The 18,941-nt window shown below is 55.7% G+C and overlaps 8 protein-coding genes across 8 annotated transcripts; 6 read left to right on the top strand and 2 right to left on the bottom strand.

The window, feature by feature from the left end:
* Nucleotides 1-1,226: 1,226 nt before the first annotated feature.
* MFIFM68171_03516 (uncharacterized protein) lies at nt 1,227-2,063 on the top strand (the record flags this gene model as incomplete). Its single annotated transcript, XM_071058937.1, has 1 exon — nt 1,227-2,063. One exon carries the CDS (start codon nt 1,227-1,229, stop codon nt 2,061-2,063), a length of 837 nt encoding a protein of 278 aa, XP_070915038.1.
* Nucleotides 2,064-3,551: 1,488 nt separating this feature from the next.
* MFIFM68171_03515 (Glucooligosaccharide oxidase) lies at nt 3,552-5,193 on the top strand (the record flags this gene model as incomplete). The annotated part of the gene is made up of 3 exons (XM_071058936.1): nt 3,552-4,018; nt 4,100-4,637; nt 4,714-5,193. The coding sequence occupies 3 exons, from the start codon at nt 3,552-3,554 to the stop codon at nt 5,191-5,193; spliced, it is 1,485 nt and encodes a 494-aa protein (XP_070915037.1).
* Nucleotides 5,194-5,925: 732 nt separating this feature from the next.
* Nucleotides 5,926-7,017, top strand: MFIFM68171_03514 (Trans-enoyl reductase fsdC; the record flags this gene model as incomplete). The annotated part of the gene is made up of 1 exon (XM_071058935.1): nt 5,926-7,017. The coding sequence occupies one exon, from the start codon at nt 5,926-5,928 to the stop codon at nt 7,015-7,017; it is 1,092 nt and encodes a 363-aa protein (XP_070915036.1).
* A 1,191-nt stretch (nt 7,018-8,208) lies between these two features.
* On the top strand, nt 8,209-9,314 carry MFIFM68171_03513 (uncharacterized protein; the record flags this gene model as incomplete). Its single annotated transcript, XM_071058934.1, has 2 exons — nt 8,209-8,590; nt 8,671-9,314. The coding sequence occupies 2 exons, from the start codon at nt 8,209-8,211 to the stop codon at nt 9,312-9,314; spliced, it is 1,026 nt and encodes a 341-aa protein (XP_070915035.1).
* An 881-nt stretch (nt 9,315-10,195) lies between these two features.
* Nucleotides 10,196-12,349, top strand: MFIFM68171_03512 (RING finger and CHY zinc finger domain-containing protein 1; the record flags this gene model as incomplete). Its single annotated transcript, XM_071058933.1, has 2 exons — nt 10,196-11,341; nt 11,471-12,349. 2 exons carry the CDS (start codon nt 10,196-10,198, stop codon nt 12,347-12,349), a joined length of 2,025 nt encoding a protein of 674 aa, XP_070915034.1.
* A 648-nt stretch (nt 12,350-12,997) lies between these two features.
* On the bottom strand, nt 12,998-13,455 carry MFIFM68171_03511 (Mitotic-spindle organizing protein 1; the record flags this gene model as incomplete). The annotated part of the gene is made up of 3 exons (XM_071058932.1): nt 12,998-13,093; nt 13,222-13,299; nt 13,375-13,455. The coding sequence occupies 3 exons, from the start codon at nt 13,453-13,455 to the stop codon at nt 12,998-13,000; spliced, it is 255 nt and encodes an 84-aa protein (XP_070915033.1).
* A 355-nt stretch (nt 13,456-13,810) lies between these two features.
* SPC25 (kinetochore-associated Ndc80 complex subunit spc25) lies at nt 13,811-14,641 on the bottom strand (the record flags this gene model as incomplete). The annotated part of the gene is made up of 2 exons (XM_071058931.1): nt 13,811-14,358; nt 14,425-14,641. 2 exons carry the CDS (start codon nt 14,639-14,641, stop codon nt 13,811-13,813), a joined length of 765 nt encoding a protein of 254 aa, XP_070915032.1.
* A 542-nt stretch (nt 14,642-15,183) lies between these two features.
* On the top strand, nt 15,184-18,617 carry MFIFM68171_03509 (RRN6 beta-propeller domain-containing protein; the record flags this gene model as incomplete). Its single annotated transcript, XM_071058930.1, has 3 exons — nt 15,184-15,334; nt 15,388-17,359; nt 17,411-18,617. The coding sequence occupies 3 exons, from the start codon at nt 15,184-15,186 to the stop codon at nt 18,615-18,617; spliced, it is 3,330 nt and encodes a 1,109-aa protein (XP_070915031.1).
* Nucleotides 18,618-18,941: the final 324 nt, after the last annotated feature.

Below are 18,941 nucleotides of genomic sequence, written 5' to 3'. Positions count from 1 at the left end.
AACCTTTCTCCATCTCCATAAACAAATGCCGCTTAGCCGTCGGATCAAACCTCTACGCAGCGCTGTTACGTCTTCAAGATGACTCCATCGAACGGACCATGTGGATAGATGCCGTTTGCATCAACCAAGAAGACCCGGACGAAAAAGGACACCAGGTCCAGGCCATGGCGAAGATCTATGCCAAAGCAAGCCGCGCAATCGTTTGGCTTGGAGAGGCGGCCGACGGGAGCGATGAAGCGCTCGAAGATATACGCACCGCGCGCGACACGTCCCCAAAACCCTCAGTCAATGAGGATGGTATCCTTGCACTGCTTCGACGACAATGGTTTAAGCGCATCTGGGTAAGGAAACAAATAATCGGAGTAAAGAAAATGAGACCATGTTGACAGATTTGACGTAGGTACTTCAAGAGGTTGCCGCGGCTCGCCATGTTCTGATCAAGTGTGGCTCTGCCGAGATTGACGGATTCGCGTTTTGTTCGGGCCTGGCTGCGTTGAAGCTGCCCTATAAATCCGACCCCGACCTGCCGATCCTAATCAATTCGGTGTCCTTTCTCATTAGGAGCGCAGCCTTCCGGTCCAGACACGAGACGGGCCGGCCGGGCAACTTCACTCTTGGCATTCGCCCTCTACGTGAGCTGATAGAGATGTACCACACCCGCTAAGCCACGGATCCCACGTGATAAGGTTTACGCCCTGCTCTGTATGAGCTCTGATGATCCCGTCGAAGCAGTATTAGCGGCCAACTACAATATTTCGTGGGGTCGGCTCTTCGAGAAACTTATCTACTTCGTTCTCTCCCAACAGCTGCGTGTAGACGCTTGGGATGATACGGAGGTTGCTGTCATTCACGGCAAGGACCGCATTCTTGGCGAGGTGTCTTGGGTCGAGGAACGTGCTGACTGGGAAGACGGACAGCGCGCCGGCATTACTTGGACGGATTTACCTAGCCGTTCCGGCGCGGGCAGAACACGGAGCTCTCGCTGGACTTTCCAGCCCTCAGTGAAATCCATCCAGGTAGGGGATGTCATCTGCCTTCTGCAGGGAGCGTCGATTCCTATAATCATCAGGCCATACAGCGCTCATTGGGGGGTTATAACGATTGCAGCCACCCCGACAGACTATCTACAAGCTACGACCGGCAATACTAGTGATATCAAGTGGTTAGAATTTTCACAGTCGACAACAGCCTTCCCGCATGACTTTCTCCTTGTCTGGGACTGGGATATGGATCCACACAGACCGCAAGACGAAGACGTCGCCGATGACATACTGGATGACCGAGTGCCAGAGTGTTCAAAGGCCAGGCTGGGAGATTGTCTTCGCACGGCCACCAGGTTACGGAACGTGAGACGGGTATTGGAAGAGATGAAAAGATATGGGGCTGCAGTGAGCAATCTTCAAAAAGAAACGGCGGCTCTTGAGAAGGGATTAGAAAACCTTAAAGACCCAGAGTTGACTGACCCAGGTTACAACCGTCCAGGAAAGGAGGACACGAAGGAGCTGAAAGCAGTAATTCAACTTATTGAGGAGAAGGGCCGACGCGCACTGCTATGCTTGGCAGCAGGAAACGGGCATAAGGCGGTTGTGAAGCTACTTCTCAGCACTGGCATTAATAACCCGGTCCCTACGGATTTGTGGTGGGAGAGACAGACGGCACTATGGTTGGCAGTACAGAACAACCATGAGGCAGTTGTTAAACTGTTTGCAGATGCTGACGGGGTCAATCCGGGCGTTCCAGACTCGGGGTGGGATGGACAGAGAGCGCTGTGGCTGGCGGCGAAGAACGGGGATGAAGTGGTTGTGAAGCTGCTCTTGGAAACCAGCAAGGTGGACCTGAACGCTATGAATCCGAAAAGATCGGATAGACTGACGGCGTTATCTTTGGCGGCGCGGGGCGGACACGAGGCGGTTGTCAAGCTACTTCTTGATACCGGCAAGGTTCATCTGGATCATTCGTTGAATGGGCGGGTGGCGCTGTGGCGGGCGGCGTCAAACGGGCACGCGGCGGTTGTTAAGCTGCTTCTTGATATTGGCAAGGTTGAACCGCAAGCTAGGTCTTGAAACGGATCGACAGCGCTACATATGGCAGCCAAGAATGGCCACGAGAAAGTTATCAAACTGTTGCTTGATACGGGCAGGGTTAGCCTGAAAGCTGAAGATTGGCATGGATGCACGCCGCTGCGGGTAGTGGAAATGAATCGGCAAGAGGCGGTCGCCAATCTGCTTCGTAATACCCCCGTTATCGACCCGGATGTTGCAACTTGGCAGGAATGGGCGCCACGGTGGGGAGGGGCTATGGCGGAACAGGTATCAAGTACGAAGTAGTTGTCAAGCTATTGCAGAAGACGATCTAGTCCGCAAAACACTTAACATTGGATTTGGCTGGAAAGCGAACCTCCCCTGTTACCGGCTCCCGGACCCCCCCTTCCTCCGTGTAGGTCTTTGTGGGCTAGGTGGTAGTGGCCAACTTATATTCTCCCCCTTGCGCGTTCGACTAAGTGTCCCCCCCCTCCGTAGCCGCCAGGCCGCGTTTGATCTCTCCGCAACCGCGTGTGGCATCGTGCACCGCTTTCACAAGGCCTAGAAACGATTTAGGCGAGATGCTTCACATCCACCGCTCCACCTTTTCTCAGGTTCGAGTCATCCCGCACTTGATGCACTCACTGAGGGCGAGCTTCTCCTCGGATGTCCATTTTTAGTATTCGTCATCATCGCCACTAGAGGAGAGCAATTTTTGTCGTGGCCGTCGTTTCAGCCTTCGACATGGCGGCCATACAAGTTAATTAGCTGTCAACATCGCACTTGTATTTGACCCATCCCAGCCTCGCATATGACCATAGTTGCGGTTCAGAGGCATGTGAATGCCCACGACAACTTCATTGTTGCTTGGACAAGCGATCCTGGAAAGGCCGCAAGGGAAAAGAGTGAGGTAGTTAATACGGTGTTGTTTTTGGTGTCACAAATGTCCCGAAGTGGATCAAACACTACACCATTTTACTTATTACCTAATACTGTTTTCCAGTAGTTACCTCGTGTACCTATTAGGCAGCCCGGTATTTCCTCAACCGAGAACTTTTGCGATTTGTCTACAGAGGTACTCTCCATCTTAATTCGGGAATGTCTTGCGTCTAGTATGGCCGCTCATTGGTTCGCTTGTAACAGAACTTCCTAAATGCCAAGGTTCGTCGGTTCGATGTTGACATCGATCTCTATTTGAAACATGCGTCCAGGAGCGTCGGCGGGCCGGCCGACATCGCCGTCGGCTTAGTGTTAGCGAAGGTTACATTTTACCCAGCATTGGGATATCTTCGGTATCGCCCCGTGGCTAATTCGGTACGGTGTTCCGCGTATGCCGGTGAGGGTATCATGTCGCGATCTCAACAGAGGTGCTTGGTTATGGCGAACATGTCCTTGGCGCTTCCTTGGAGCTTATAGAACTTACTCACCCACCTCTCTCTTCTCCAGGGAAACGGGTATGTGTAACCTTCTTCTTAAGGGTCCGTGGGCGTACATACTCGGCCTGCCTAAGGATACTAGTACACCGTTGCAATGAGGATCGCGTTCCTGCTTGGCGCCACGGCCACGGCCCTTGCCGCTACCAATCCACACGCCAAAAGAGCCGCAATTGACGACTGCCTAAACGCCGCCGAAGTCCCGGTTGACACACCGGGTTCAGCCGATTGGGAGGTCGACGCCAACCCATTCAACCAGAGACTTCCATATACCCCTGTTGCGATTGCGGTCCCGACTACCGTGGAGCACATACAGGCCGCTGTCTCCTGTGCTGCCAAGGCCGGAGTAAAGGTGAACCCAAAATCTGGCGGGCACAGCTATGCATCTTTCGGTCTCGGTGGTGAGGATGGCCATCTTGTTGTGCAGCTCGATCGCATGAACGAAGTCACTCTTGACCCGGCCACTCAAATTGCGACAGTCTCTCCAGGAGCACGGCTAGGCCACGTCGCTACGGTCCTCTACGAACAGGGAAAGAGGGCTTTCAGCCATGGGACCTGCCCGGGGTACGTTAGACAACCTTCAGTCAACCCTCCCTGTCCATCCCTCGCTCCGCTTCGCTTCTAACGTCAAACCCCTTAACACAGGGTTGGCGTTTCCGGCCATGTGCTACACGGCGGCTTTGGCTTCAGTTCGCACACGTACGGTCTCGCCCTGGACTGGGTAGTCGGCGCGACCGTGGTGCTCGCCAACGCCACCGTGGTGAACGCTTCGGACACCGAGAACCGGGACCTCTTCTGGGCCCTCCGAGGTGCCGGATCCAACTTCGGGATCGTGGCATCCTTCAGATTCAAGACATTTCCCGCACCGCCTCAAGTCACTGCGTTCCAGGTAAACTTACCTTGGCGGAACGCTTCAGCGATCGTGGCGGGCTGGGAGAACCTCCAGTCCTGGCTCACGGCCGGCATGCCCAAGGAGTTGAATATGCGAGTTTTGGGCAACGGGTGGCAGACCCAACTGCAAGGATTGTACCACGGCAACTCATCGGCTCTAGAGACCGCTATCCAGCCGCTCCTCGACAAACTGAACTCAACACTTTCGGGTGTCCGGCAGTACGAGTGGATGGAAGCGTTTGCGCACTATGCTTACAGCGAGGAAATCGACATCACGGGTCCGTACCAGCAGGTATTGCGTTCCTCCCTCAGCCTGTGTTGCATAACCCACTGTGGCTGGGTGTTGAGAGACTGACACGGATGACTAGGCCGAGACATTCTACTCCAAGAGCTTGGTCACCTCGGCGCTCCCAACCAGCGTTCTGCAGAAGGTCGCGGACTACTGGGTCGAAGAGGCCAGGTCAAACAGACGTTCCTGGTACATCATGATAGACATGTTCGGGGGTGCAAATTCAGCCATCACAAACGCCTCGGCAGACCTAACATCGTTCGCATATCGCGACCCGAACCAAAGCCTCTTTCTCTACCAGTTCAATGATCGAGCATGGGGGTCTTACCCGTCTGACGGCTTTACCTTTCTAGATGACTGGGTCAAGATCTTCACCGACGGCTTGAATACGACTCAGTGGGGCATGTATATCAACTATGCCGATCCACTCATGAACCAGACCCAGGCACAGGAGGTCTACTACAGGCAGAGTCTACCTCGCCTGAAGCAGCTAAAGAAACAGTTCGACCCTACCCAGCTCTTCTACTACCCGCAGGCCATCGAACCCGCCGAAGAATGAAGCACCTTCAAAATGGCTATTTCTAGGTACATGTGCCGGGCGAGTGGAGGTGGTCTGGGGTTGCGCTATGGCTGATTGGAAAGCGTGCCATCCCGCGTAGGTGCAACAGTATGTTCGAGATCATTACTGTAGATATTGTAGTAGAGACGTAAATAATGAATATCCCTAGTGTCTGGAGCTTGGGGTGCACGCCTGATCTGTCCATCTGTGCCATTCAACGATGGCCCGCCACCGACTGCAAGCCAACAAGGGAGGTACCAAAGCCATAGGCCACTTACATTCACTCCAATCAGGGAACTGGTGAGCAAGATGTTGCGGTAGAAGGTTGACTTGCTTGCGCAAACACTGCTTGAATACTTGCCCGTTGGTAAAGTCCGAAAATTGCTGTATTTCCACATCCCCAATGCTGCGAGGTCAATGCATGTTACACTTTTGTTATCGTCCTAGCCCCCGGATAATTTGATTTGTCAGCCGGTTGCTGGGAAAGATGCCGGTAACGGGCCTGTTGCGGACGGATACTCTTTCCGAGCGCAAAGTCTCCCAAGATATCAAACAGGTGCTCCCGGGGCTGCCGGGAAGAATACCTATCGTGTGCCCCGTCGGGGGCTTGTGCCGGCTGCTCTCAAATCTCAAAGCGTCAAGTCTCCCGAGATATCAAATAGACGGTTACGGGGCGGCACTGCAATTCGGTTACGATCCTCCATCCGATCCCCCACCTCCTCTATCCTCGCCATGGCAGATTTGACAAGAACAGTCATCTTTCTCTCGCTTGACGGACCCATCTTAAAAGACATCGCGGAGCGGTACCGACCTACGGGGGTCCAGTCTCTCCTTCGCGTGGAGTACTCGGGCATCAACCCAGCCGACATCAAGCATGGCGCGGTCGGCTTCCACTCCTCTGTCGCGGGCTACGAAATGTCAGGCGAGGTCCTTGAGGCCGGGCCCAGCTCCCCCTTCAAGCCCGGTGATAAGATCTTTGGCCTGAACCGCCCCGGCCCAAACCGCCCGCTGTATATGGGCGCACACCAGGACTACGCCATGACGGCCAGCCCCTTCTGGCACAGAATCCCATCGGCGGGGAGTCTCGGCCTACGTGAGGCTGCCTCGCTGCCCGTCATGACCATGACCGCCGCTGACGGACTCTTCAACCTCCTCGGTCTTGCGTTCCCGGGAGCCGGTGTCCGGGGCGGCTCCGAGTCGCAGGGCTTGCTGATCTGGGGCGGCGGGTCCTCGGTCGGCGTCGCAGCCGTGCAGCTCGCCAAGGCTGCCGGCCACGGCCCCATCTTTGTGACGGCGAGCGCCAAACACCACGAGATACTAAAGGTCCTAGGCGCGGACCACTGCTTCGATTACAAAGCCGACGACGTCGTTGAGCAGATCAGGGAAGCGATACGAGGCTCTGGGAAGTCGGTCCGCCATGCCTTTGACGCGGCCGGCGTCGGGAGCCTCACCGAAGGCGACGACTTTAAGAAGAGCTGCCCCGGGTTGACAGCGGCGAGTATATCGAACGACGGAAAGAAAGATCAGGATGTCAAGCTAGCGTGTGTGTTGCCGGTGCGGGAGGACTTACGGTACAAACTGTGCTTCGCGACGCGGGACCACGAGAGTCCGCTGGAATTGGTCAGGATGGCAGATCCGGAGGCCTGGTATGGGATGCAGGCGAAAGTCATGGCTTGGGTAACAGCGAACTACGGCAAGGGAAAGTATGTCGGTTCCCCTAATATCACGGCTGTAAAGGGCGCGAGGGAGTCGCTAGACGCGATGAGGCGGAGCGCCGAAGGAAAGTACAGCCTCGAGAAGGTTGTGATCGAACATCCTCTGTGAACGTGGAAACACACAGTTTGCCGCCAGGCTGACACATCCCCACATACCCTGATAGTCTTTGGCATGTCCGGAACGGAGACAGTCCCTTCTCGCTTCCCGCCGTGGCTTTGGTGTTTACCGCTGTTGGCCATAGTAATTGGGCGGGTTCTTACGGCCACTGTGGGTGGGAAACAAGTAGTGAGCCTTTTCTTTCTTTCTTCTTCTTTGTAACGCAATACCCAATACCCTGCGTCGGTGAGCACTACGATGAGCGTACAGTCACTTACACCACACATCGGAGTGTTAAGGACATTCTAGAGAGGTTAATCATGACGCTCCACGGAGTGAAGCCCCTAAGCGTGGCAGCGTAAAAGTGGGATTCCTCATTCCCACCATAACTGTTCCATAGCTAGCATTGAAAAGACATCTATGAGAAGCCCAATATGACTTGGCGGCACATTCGGGTAGAGATCATGGCCAATTCCACGCTATTGCGATCTGAAAGGGTTTAGCACTGCTAAGAGTTAGAGCGCAGTTTGCTGCAGGGGATCTCTTTTGTATATATACCGCTCAAAGTCTCCCACATACTAGGATCAGAACACGGCATACATTCCTCTTCTTTCCTCCTATCAACGCTCTCTTCGTGAGCCCCCTTTTCGCTCCCTGCAGTGTCACACACGCAGACTTGATTAATAGGGAACCGAGCTTCAGATATGGGTAATTACCTAATAGGGCTGCGGAATCGCAAGCATAGCCGCTCGTCTATTGTAGGGTATTCAAAGTCTGCAAAAAGCATCTTAGCTGTGTCCACGGATCATGCAGTGATGGCAGCGGTTTACTCGTAGATTTCGCTCCGTCGATGGAATCATGGACCTCAATATGATTTGAGGCGGGTGCAGGCAGTAAACAGCGGAATACAACGGCCTAGTCCCAAGCGGCACTCGCACCTTAACCAATCAAATCTGTGCCGCGTTGCCGACTACTACATACTTTACACATTGCCCGCTCATGAGGTGGAGCCCTACACCTGATGTAAAAGGAGGAACATCTGAAGCATTGCCTGATCTCAGCATCTCAACATATCAGGCACTCCGCAACAGCACCTCGCCGCCTGCAATTAGACAGTCGGGCTCGTAATGCCAGAGCTGATAAAGAGGCTCCTACAACCCTCTTAACGCACGCGGCAGACAGTCCAGTCAAAGACGCAACATCATGATGATGCTCTCCCTCCAAAGCATCCAGCAGGGGTGGCAGCGCGGCGAGCCAGCACCTCAGGCCTATTTCACCTTCATTAATGACGCCTGGCATCCAATAGGGACACAGGCGTTGGCAAACCCTCCAGCCACCGGAGTGCCTCTCTCATTCTCGGTCCTGTCCTGGAACATAGATTTCATGCGGCCGCTGGCAGATGCGCGCATGAAAGCTGCGCTGCAGCATCTTGATTCTCTTGTCACCGGGCGGACCGGCGAGAGCGTCATTATGCTGAACGAGATGGTGGACTCAGACCTGGAGCTGATCGGATCGACGGACTGGGTGAGGCGGCATTACAACATGACCGATCTCTCGGCTGAAAATTGGGAGCTTCAGGGCTATGGTGAGTCCCCAGCGGCGACGTGCCTACCACTCAGCCGCGGCATCACAAACTCGGGCGACTCACCAGGTCTCAATACCTAGGCACGTGCATGCTGGTCCCCAAGTCCATGCCAATCAAACGCGTCTTCCGCGTTCATTACGAGAGAACGTCAATGCAACGCGATGCTCTTTTTGTTGATGTCGTCCTGCCGCAGGATAAGACGCTCCGCCTCTGTGCCACTCACCTCGAGTCGCTCAAAGCCTACCCACCGAAGCGGCCGTCTCAGCTCTCCACGGCGGCCAGATATCTGCGCCAGGCCCACGCTGGGGTTCTCGCCGGTGATCTCAACGCAATCGAGCCGTTTGACCAGACACTGCATGCCGAAAACGGTCTCAAGGATGCGTATCTCGAGACCGGAGGACAGGAGGGCGCCGAGTCGGGAATGACCTGGGGTCAGATGGCTGGGCATTCGCAGCGAGAACGATTCGGGCTGAGCCGGATGGACAAAATTCTCTTTTGCGGAGGCCTTGCGGTATCAGGCTTTGGGACGTTTGGCATGGACGTCGAGGTCGAGAGCGAGGCGGATCGTGAGGAGCTGATTCGTTCGCGGCACCTTGAAAAAGGCTGGGTGACGGACCATCTGGGGGTCAAAGGGGATTTTCGCATAGAGTTGCCGGCTATGGCGGCTGAGGAGTCGACGACGAGAGAGGGTAGGGAACAAGAACTGGCGCACAAGCTGAGTTAATTACTTAGTTTCTTCGCCCATAGCGGGTGGTGCCTGAGTGCATATACGCATACATCTGGACCTGGAGTTGTTCAACTCTGCATCAGCGTAATCAACGTGTCACAGTCGCTGGACCCGCCCAGGCAATAGTTTTTCCAACGGTTAGGACTTGCAGGCCAAGAATTGCCCCGTTCTTGGCTTCCGTGTCGTCGGGACTAGTAGTATGGCGACCATGGGCAGCATGGGGCCCACCATCTGTTCCATCACTTAACGACAACTTGGTTCCCAATCAACCACTCTTTGATCTTATACTACACTACTGGCCTTTGACTACGACCTGCCTGTGCTTTTTGCATACAAGTTCCCGCCCTCTACTGTTGTCATAGACGGCCAGGATCTCGGTGTCTGGCGGCGAGCCCACAGAGTCTGATGCTCTGACGTTCCACGGTTCTTTCTCAACATCGTCAACAAAATATGCTCCTTTCCTTCTTAGGAAGAAAATAAATATATAAAATCGAGGCGAATGCTGTCAGCATCCTGAGAGGAGGGATATACGAATATCTAACAAAACACAGTGAGGGTCTTCTCTCACTAAGGTACATAGACAGCTCAGAAAGGACCAGAGTCCACCTGAATCGCCCCTGCCAAGCGCACTAAGGATGAGTGGGGCTGGTGAAAACACTGTGGGATCCTGGACTGTGCTTGGCGCAACTAATGCGTCCAGGCACCTATGATCGGGCGACTTCACGACATGGGCTCGCCAATGACAGTGCCGATCGGGATGTTGGAGAAAGCATATGGCTGAGCCGTCTGCTCTTTAACTCCTTCCAGGTTCGCCCGTCGCACACCAACGAAAGCATCCCCCCCTGAAGATTACCACCCGACGTAGCCGATGCTTTGCGATGTCTTCGTTGGTCTCCGACTTCATCATCACGCCCGTCCTCCGCCAAGCCCGCCGCTTCTCAGCGGGGTTCGCCGCCGAAGAGCCTCCCGCATTGCAACGCCGAAGGACGGCGTCGACTGGCGCCGCAATTCTGGAAGGGGATGAGGACGCGAGGATACCGGATCCACCTACAGCGCACCGCCGGAGCCAAGAAACGCCGTCGGATCGGTCTGCAGCTACCATTCCGCCATCGCCGAGCCGAGACGGTCTACGGTCCGCGCCAGGGAACGACACCCCAGCAGATTCAAGCCCGAGCTCCTCCTCCTCCGCCGCCGCCGAACCGAACCGCCAACTGCACAATCCCCCCCGGGATGAGCAGGCGAGCCCCGCTGCCCGGGCCACATGGCCGATGGGCTCCAGGGCGACTCCGTTGCCGGAAGATGACGGCATGGGGGATCTTCGGCGGAAACTCCGGGCTATCCAGGCGATGGATGTCCGGGAGAACCTCAAGGCGCAGTTGATGCACCAGCTCTTGATGGAGAAATATACAAAATCCCAGCAAGTCCCGGGGACAGCCTTGGCCAGCATGAGGCCAGAGTCGCCAACAAGCCGGAGTGTATCGGAGGCGCTGGAGCACCCTGAACCTACCGGGCCTTTGCATGTTCTCAAGTTCTGGAACCCCCTCGGCGATGGGTCAGGCCCGCTCGACCTCCCGCTGACCGAAGAGGACATCGCCCCTACGTTCGCCCCGGACGCGACCCCCGCCGGCGAGCGGGAATTGCAAGCCGGAGAGGTGCGGGTGGAGGAGAGTGAGGAGAGCGAGGAGAGCGGCGGGCGGCGGGCCCTCGGCTGCGAGCACTACCGGCGCAACGTCAAGCTCCAATGCGCCGACTGCGAGCGGTGGTACACCTGCCGCTTCTGCCACGACGCGGCCGAGGACCACGTCCTCCCGCGTAAGCAGACAAAGCACATGCTCTGCATGCTCTGCGGGTGCGCCCAGCGGGCGTCCGACTCATGCGTCAGGTGCGGGCAATCGGCCGCCTACTACTACTGTGGCATCTGCAAGCTCTGGAACGACGACCCCAACAAGCCCATCTACCACTGCCCGGACTGCGGGTTGTGCCGGGTAGGCCAGGGGTTGGGCAAAGATTTCTTCCACTGCAAGGTGCGTAAAACAACACTTTTCTTCCTCCTCTTCTCCTCCTTATTCTCCTCCTCCCCTTCTCCTCCTCTTCCTCCTCCGCTTCCTCCTGCATTCCTTTCTTTAAACTAAAAAAAACCCAACCCAAATTAGAAATGCATGACCTGCATCTCCACGTTGTCGCCGCACAAGTGCGTCGAGCGTTCGACCGACTGCGACTGCCCCATCTGCGGCGACTACCTGTTCAACTCGACGCGGCCCGTCGTGGCGATGCCGTGCGGGCACAGCATCCACCGGCACTGCTTCCAGGAGCACATGAAGACGTCGTACCGGTGCCCGCTGTGCAGCAAGAGCTGCGTCAACATGGAGTACCGCTTCCGCACCCACGACCTCGCCATCCTCACCCAGCCCATGCCCGCCGAGTACCGCGACGCCCGCGCCATCATCTCGTGCAACGACTGCCGCGCCAAGAGCCAGACCGCCTACCACTGGCTCGGCCTCAAGTGCTCCGTGTGCCAGTCGTACAATACCACCCAGTTGCAGCTGGTGGGTATGCCGCGGGGTGGTGGTGGTGGTGTTGGCGGCGGCGGGGATGTAGAGGGAGCCCACAGGGAAGGGGTGCAGAGGGAGATGCGCGAAGGGGGTCTGGGGGTGAGCGAGAGGGAATGGCAGAGGGTGATGGAGGGGTTGAGGGAAGGGGGCGTGGCGTTTCCGTCGGCTTTTGCGTCGCAGATGCTTCCCTTGAGGGATTTCCTCGAGACCGGTCCCGGTGCGGCGGACTTCTCGCGTAGTTCCGAGGTGGAGGAGGAGGAGGATGACGAGGAAGACGATGATGACGATGATGAAGACGATCTGCTTGATCTGTTTTGGGGCAGGGATCATCTTGATCGTGGGAACGGAGTCACTTCGGCGGAAAGTGCTGCCGGGGTTGACGAAGAGGAAGAGGAAAGCTCAGAGGAGGAGGAGGAAGAGGATTGTGAAGAAGATGACGATGACGAGGAGGATGAGATTGTTCTATTGGGCCATCGTTGAACTGATCGAATCATGGGATGAGAAAGGGTGTTTGGGATACTGTTCTTTTGGATCTTCAACAGGCCGCGTTGCCTTTGGGAGGATATCGGCTTACAGCCTAGGACGGCGCCTGTTTTCGTCAAGGGTGGATGCGGCAGATAGGATGGGGATTACCATTGCATGACTAGGGCTGATGGGGCTGGCATTCTGATCGCAGGAGTTTGGTAAGAGGTTTGAACTCGGAATGGGACGGGGTGGCATCGATGTTGCTTGACTCTTTGGGATTGCATTTACATGGTTAGTTGGATAGAGTAATCCATCCACGGTTGCATTTGGTGATAGAGCAGACGAGGCAGAGCCATCACTATATCCCATTCACTGAACTGTGTCTTATCTGAGCGAACATAGATGTCCGTCGCCCTAGACGGCAGGCTGTTCACGAGGCTGCCTTATCGTAACCTGATAACACCTCCACGCGTCGGATAGCCATATTAGCCAGGCAAGGCCGAGAGGAAGAGGAGCGGTGATTAGATAGACAGATGACGAGAAGGCTGACAAACTAGAGCAAGGCGTCTGCGAGTCTGAGCTCGGGATGGCAATTCAAGCCGTGGGTAGCCCTCGCATAACCCGCCAGATAAAGGGATGGCGGCGATAACACGGTGGCCAGGTTTATCTTCTTCGAGTTGAGGATGCGGCGGCTGCTGCGGCCGTCGCTCGTTCGATCTGGGCTTCTTGGCCTTCGCGGCGCAATTCCTTGATTACAGTCTAGACGGAAAGGCGGATAAGTATGTATGTGCGAATGAGAGACCGGGCAAAGGAGATGTGAAAAGAATATACGGGAACGATGGCATGTGTGGGCATGAATATAGGCAGGAAAGCGTCCGTTTGCTTACCGCTAGCGCCTCAGGATTCACTCCATTCTCAATCATAGAGATGCAGATGGACAGGGTGCGGCGGTCGAGGTGGCAGTTCTGCGTGTTGACAGTCAGTCATCCCAGTCGTTCCGCTCTAAGCGCTGTGCTGAGGGTTTCTCGACAATTACTTACTAGAATGGTGGCAATCTCGTGTAGAATGTCCACTGCCTGTTGAGCAGCAGCCTGCTTTTCAGTTCGCTCGTTGGGCGGCATTTTAGCGACTGATGGCTTTCAGTGAGACTTTGAGTAGCTTGGATGAAGTCGCCCCGCGATGCGCGTTGCATGTTTAATTGGCGGGGCTTCACGAGACGTCGCGCCTGAGCAAAGGCGGGACAGGGCAGGGCTCGCCACAAGCAAAGTGAATAGAATCTGTGTCACCCTCTATCAACAGGCAAACAGGGCAATAATATTTCTTTTTCTACATCATATCATAGGCGTCCATCTTAGAAGTCATACGTAGAAAGCGTCGCACTAGAGCCTCCTAAACTTAACCCTCATTTCGCCCTCTCATCACAGGTATCATGCAATCCAGAACTCCCCATCCAACGCCACAAAAATGAAACCCTTCTCACGACCGCATAGCCTCGACAAACAGCTCCCTCATTCCCTTCAGCAGCGTCGCCAGCTCCCGCGTCTCATTGACACGCTCAAGCACCTTCTCGACCTTCTCCCGCTCCAGCTTCGGCCGGCAATGCCGCACATCGTAGTCGCGGCTCCCCGTGCTCAGCTCGAACCAGGCCTCGCGTTCCCAGTTCTTCTCGTCGACGTGCGTGTAGACAAACTTGAGGCGGTCCTCGACCCCGGCGCCCTCGATGCGTAGGCACAGGTTCGTAACCCAAAAATCGAGCTCGGGCACGTTGAACCGCGCCTGCGCCTCGAGCTGCGCCTGGTGCGCCCGCTGCGCCGCCAGCCGTGCGTCAATGTCCTTTTGCGTCGCCGCGATCTGCTCCTTGAGGGCGTCCCGCGCCGCCGCCTGCCGGTCGCGCTGCGCGGTGAGGGAGGCGATGGCGCTCTGCATCTCGCGCGTCTCGGCGGCTTCCTTGGCCATCGTCTGCTGGTACGTGTTGGTTTTGAGTTGGAGGATTTCGATGTCCTTTTTCTTCATGCGCTGGTCCTCTGTGGTTTCGAGGCTCTGGTCAGAAGCTGGGCTCAATTGCGACAGCTGAAAGGGGGTCGGTCTACCTTGCAACTCGGCCACGTTCATGTGGAACTGGTTCCTCTCCTCCAGGACGCGCTTGCGCCCTTGCTCAATAAAGGCGTCGAATTTGGCTGTGAACTTGGCCATGCGGTCGCGCAGTTCGTCGAAGCCAAAGTTGATGTTGGGCAGCGTGTCCGCGAGGGACGGGGCCCCCAGTGGCGGTCGACTGGTTGACATTGAGGGCTCGAATGCCGAAGCCATTTAAGTGATCAATCGTCCGATTCGTCGTGCGGTGTATCGGGTTCGATGCTGCAGCTGAAATGGGGAATTGTTGCGCTCGCGATAATGTGAATGATGATGGTAGTGGCGGGCCCAGCTTTGGTGTTGTTTATCCACTTTCTACTTCGGCGGGTTTCCCAGGGAATCTTGCGCCAAGAGGCGGCGGTTGGACCCACATGCCGAACGCTCACTGGTGGATATGCTTCCCGTCCCACTAAGATGTTCCCCTGCCGTTTGCTTGCGCCTTCAACTTCGACGTTGAAATACTTTCTTAAACCATTCAACGGAAGCGGCTGGAAGTTCTTCTAGCCTGTTTGCTTAGTTAAACTAGCGCAAAAGCACTATCACTGTCGGACTGCTTCTGATTTACACTCAACGTTGCGAGCTTCGTCCCAGTCATAATAGCTAATCTTACGACGATATTTCTTTTTCGCTGGAACAACGCCAAAAACGCCTTTCACTCACCGCTGGGAGAATGATCCCGAGCGACCCATCTTTTCGGTTTTCCGTTACAATAGGCCCAAATGGATGACAAGCAGAGGGTTGGCCAGCCCGCCGACCGCAACCAGGCTCGCCACGCTCGGTCGGACGGCATCATTGGACGATTAACATACACCCCGGCGCAAGGCGACCATGGCATTGGGCAACTTCGCAGGAACCGTGCTAAAGAGGAGAGTGAGTCTACAGCCTCTGGCTCGACTCTCTAGCCCAGCACTGACAGCCCAAAGCGCCTCACTTTAGGCAAGTAACGCCCTTCACGCCCTGGCACACCCCTGCCAAGGATGCAGGTCCTCAGCCAAGTGATATGGGCCCGGTTCAGGTTGCCAGATCGCAAGAGTACTGGCTGCTAGAACATCTACCAGAAGCCTCGATCGACAGTGAGGATGTTGAGTCGTTACTGCTGGAAGAAATCGCCAGCGCCGAGGCGAAAAGGCGGCCAGCACCCACAGACACGGGACCCCTGTTCTCGGTAGGAGAGATATCCGACCTGAGAGACGTGGAAGCAGCCATCAAGGGATATCCAGTGTTGGCCGTTCCGTCTGGTGTAGCCGGAAATGTTCTCCGGTTTATCAGCCTCTCCCCCGAGGAATGGGCTTGGACCGAGGCGGACATCAAGGTTCGGCTCCATTCCCCAAACCTACGGCTCGAAGGGGAATGGTGCCAAGACGGTGTCCCAATTTCGTTGATCAAGTTTGCTGTTGACCCCCGAAAGCACGACCCGATTCGATGGCTTCTAGTTCAGAATGGCAGCTCAACTACCCTCTATGAGCCTGAGTTGAGGGCTATACCCATGCCAACAGCCGGTAACTCGGTGCAAGCTTCCCGCCGTCCTGTTGTCAGTCAAATATTTGCCAACCCGCTGTTTACGATACCCTGTGAGCGTACCGGAGGGACGCTGCAATCAGATGTTTGTTTCTTCCGGTATCCCGAAATGGACATGCCCCAGCTAGTCATCATCGACCAGTGCGGCTACTGGAGTCTGTGGGATATTACCGGCCTTCGAAGCGCACGACCAAAGAGGCTGGTGCCCGTCATGAGAATGTGCGGGAACAGCGTTTTGGGATCCATCCCAAAGCTGCCGTCCAACCCTGTCACCGTACCACATCCACACAGGATTCTGTGCTTGTCATTGGAGCAGGAAATCTCCAAAGCGTCCAGCCGTTCTGCGAGCCGCACGAGGAGCCCTTCCGTGCATTTCCACGGGTCTGGTGAGGCGGGCCAGGTTGAGCTACGACGTCCGCGACAACGACTATTCTTGCTGTCCAGTGCCAAATCGCTACATTTATTTGATCTCGCCACCAGAAGCTTGCAGCCGATCACCCACATGGTACTGCCCAACGACGTCCATCGGATCTTGGGCGTGGCCCCCTCTCGGATCGACAATTCCCAGGCATTCATCCTCACAAGCACAAGTCTAGTGTGGGTAGCAGCAAGAAGGGGGGAAAACAATACGGTGTCCCTGGATGTTCTTGTCTCCTGCCCTCACCAAAAAGACATAAATGATCCAACGCTTCAGTTGGACGTTTCGCCGGGGGCCTACATCAACGACCAGATGGCCTGCTTCGTCTGCGTTCGGTCCACCAAAGACACCGAGATGACAGTCTTTTGGTTCATCCACCCAGACCCTGGCACGCCAGTGCGATACCACCGCGACTTGATCACACTGCAGATTCCATCCAGTTTTGTTGGTTTGGACATGCTCCCTGTTGGACGCCGAATAGGAACAGAAGAACCGAGTTCGGCGGCGGGCCGCGCGATGAGAAAGGCGAGACTGAGATTTTTCCAGCTCCTGACGCTCGGTCACGATTTAGATGTTCACAGTGCGCTCTGCGTCTGGTCTGATGAGCCCGGTATTTCGGTGCCGCTTCCTGATATTCGGACTTCTCTAGACGACAGCAGCAAACGGCGGATCAAGTTGTTACAGACCCTGACCAGCGCGTTTACCGTGCCGGACGAGTTTGACGAGAGAGCTGTTTTTGGGAAGAAGGGGCTTTGGTTGCTATCGTTGGAGGACCTGAGAGTCGGGATCAACCCTTGCACTGACTTTACGCTTGTTGCCCAACGCTTGTCAGCAATGGGAGGGCTGGCAGCTGGGGCTGTGGACGGGTTGACGTCTTCTGCGGAAGGCAATAATTTCCATTTTATTGGCGAGACTATCGAGCGAGAAACTGAAGACGGATACATGCCGAGACGTTCATTGTGAGTGTCGGTGCCGAGACCCTTGAGCTGCACTTGCTAACCAATGTCTAGATTGGATTTGATCGCGTCCAATCGACCTGGAGACCTTCTCCGGCTTGCTCGCGAATGGGATTTCCAGCAGGAAGCGTTGCACCGGCGTGCTGATGGGTGGACTTACGTACCAGAGGCTCGCCGGCCGCTCCCCGATTTCGGTCCTGACGACCTCGTCGAGAGGCTTCGCAATATGTTTCCCGAGCCACAGCCAAGCAAAGGCAAAGACGCTGCTTCCGGCCAGAGCCGCAAAAAAGTTCTTCAAACCATGGCTGCAGAGTTGTTCTTTAGCAACATCGGAGTCTCTGCCTTGCCGGAGTCCTGGACGACCACCACAGCAACAACGGCAGCTGGCAAAAACGAGGTTATAGAAACCCCATTTTCAAGCTCGCTACCATTCCAGAGCTCCCCGCCTGTCATACCCTCTCCCCCAAAGCTCACGTTAGCAATACCAAACCCCGGCAAAATAGCCCCTGCTCCTAGTAGCAGCTCGTCCAAGGGTAAAGGCAACGAAGTAGCACAAACGGATAGCCAAGAGACAGAGGAACCAGAGAAAGTAGACGTCGTAGCCCTCCGCCTGCGCAAGTACGCCATCATCGACACCTCGCCAGCCTTTTCCTCCCATGGCGAGCCGCCGTTAGGCCTGACCCCCTGGGAGCTGGGCACCAACCCGGATGATATCACATGGAGACCTGGGCAGGATCTTGATGCCGAGGATGCCATCAACAGGAGGCGGAAGAAGATTGAGGCAAGGAGAAAGAGGGCGGAGAGGTTGTCGCAGCGGATTTGGGGGGTCAGTGCTGGGGAGGAGAGCATGGCGGAGTCGTCTTCTCAGCCGAGATCTCAGTCGCTTTCCCAGACTGGGTTGGGGTTGGGGTTGGGACGGTCGTCGTTGGCGTCGTCGCAACCGGTGCCGACGATTTTGGCGACGAGTAGCCAGCCAAGCCAGCGTCAGCCGCCGTGGGAATTTTCATCGCAGCAGGTTGGGTCGCCGAGGCCGAGGGTGTTTGTGGGTTCGCCTTTGCGGAGGGAGTATCGGAGGGAATCGGGATTGGGCGTGGGCGTGGGCTCGCATTCTCAGGAGACCGGGTCGCAGGGCACGCCATCGCAACCAAAGTCCCAGGTCTTGCCTGGGGCGTACGGCGGGAGGCTATCGCCTTTCAAGAAAAGTCCGTTGAAGAAGGGGAAGAAACTGAGTGATGGGAGGAGGTTGAGTGGGTTTAGATAGCGGGTTAGATTGGAGTACATCCGTAGTTGGGATAGGAATGTCTTTGGTGCTATTCAGACTTTATTCGAATCATAAACCGACATATGGGCCACCTATCTATCTGATATTCCTTGATTTCGAAGACCTGTTTTAGGGGGGCCGCGCTGGACCCCGAAAATTGTTAGTGCCTGTTAGGCGGCAACTAGCACGTAAACCCGGTTGCTCCCAGAACCTCCCCGATTTACCATCACACATGCAACAACCATTTCCAGTTCAGCTTAAACTCATTCACCAACCAAATCAAATACCCTCATACAAGACCGGTACCGACAGTCGGGTTGGATC

The sequence above is a fragment of the Madurella fahalii genome (assembly GCF_045866475.1).
Source record: "Madurella fahalii IFM 68171 DNA, scaffold_2, whole genome shotgun sequence".
In the NCBI taxonomy this organism is placed as follows: domain Eukaryota; kingdom Fungi; phylum Ascomycota; class Sordariomycetes; order Sordariales; genus Madurella; species Madurella fahalii.
This window is presented reverse-complemented; position numbering and strand designations above follow the sequence as displayed.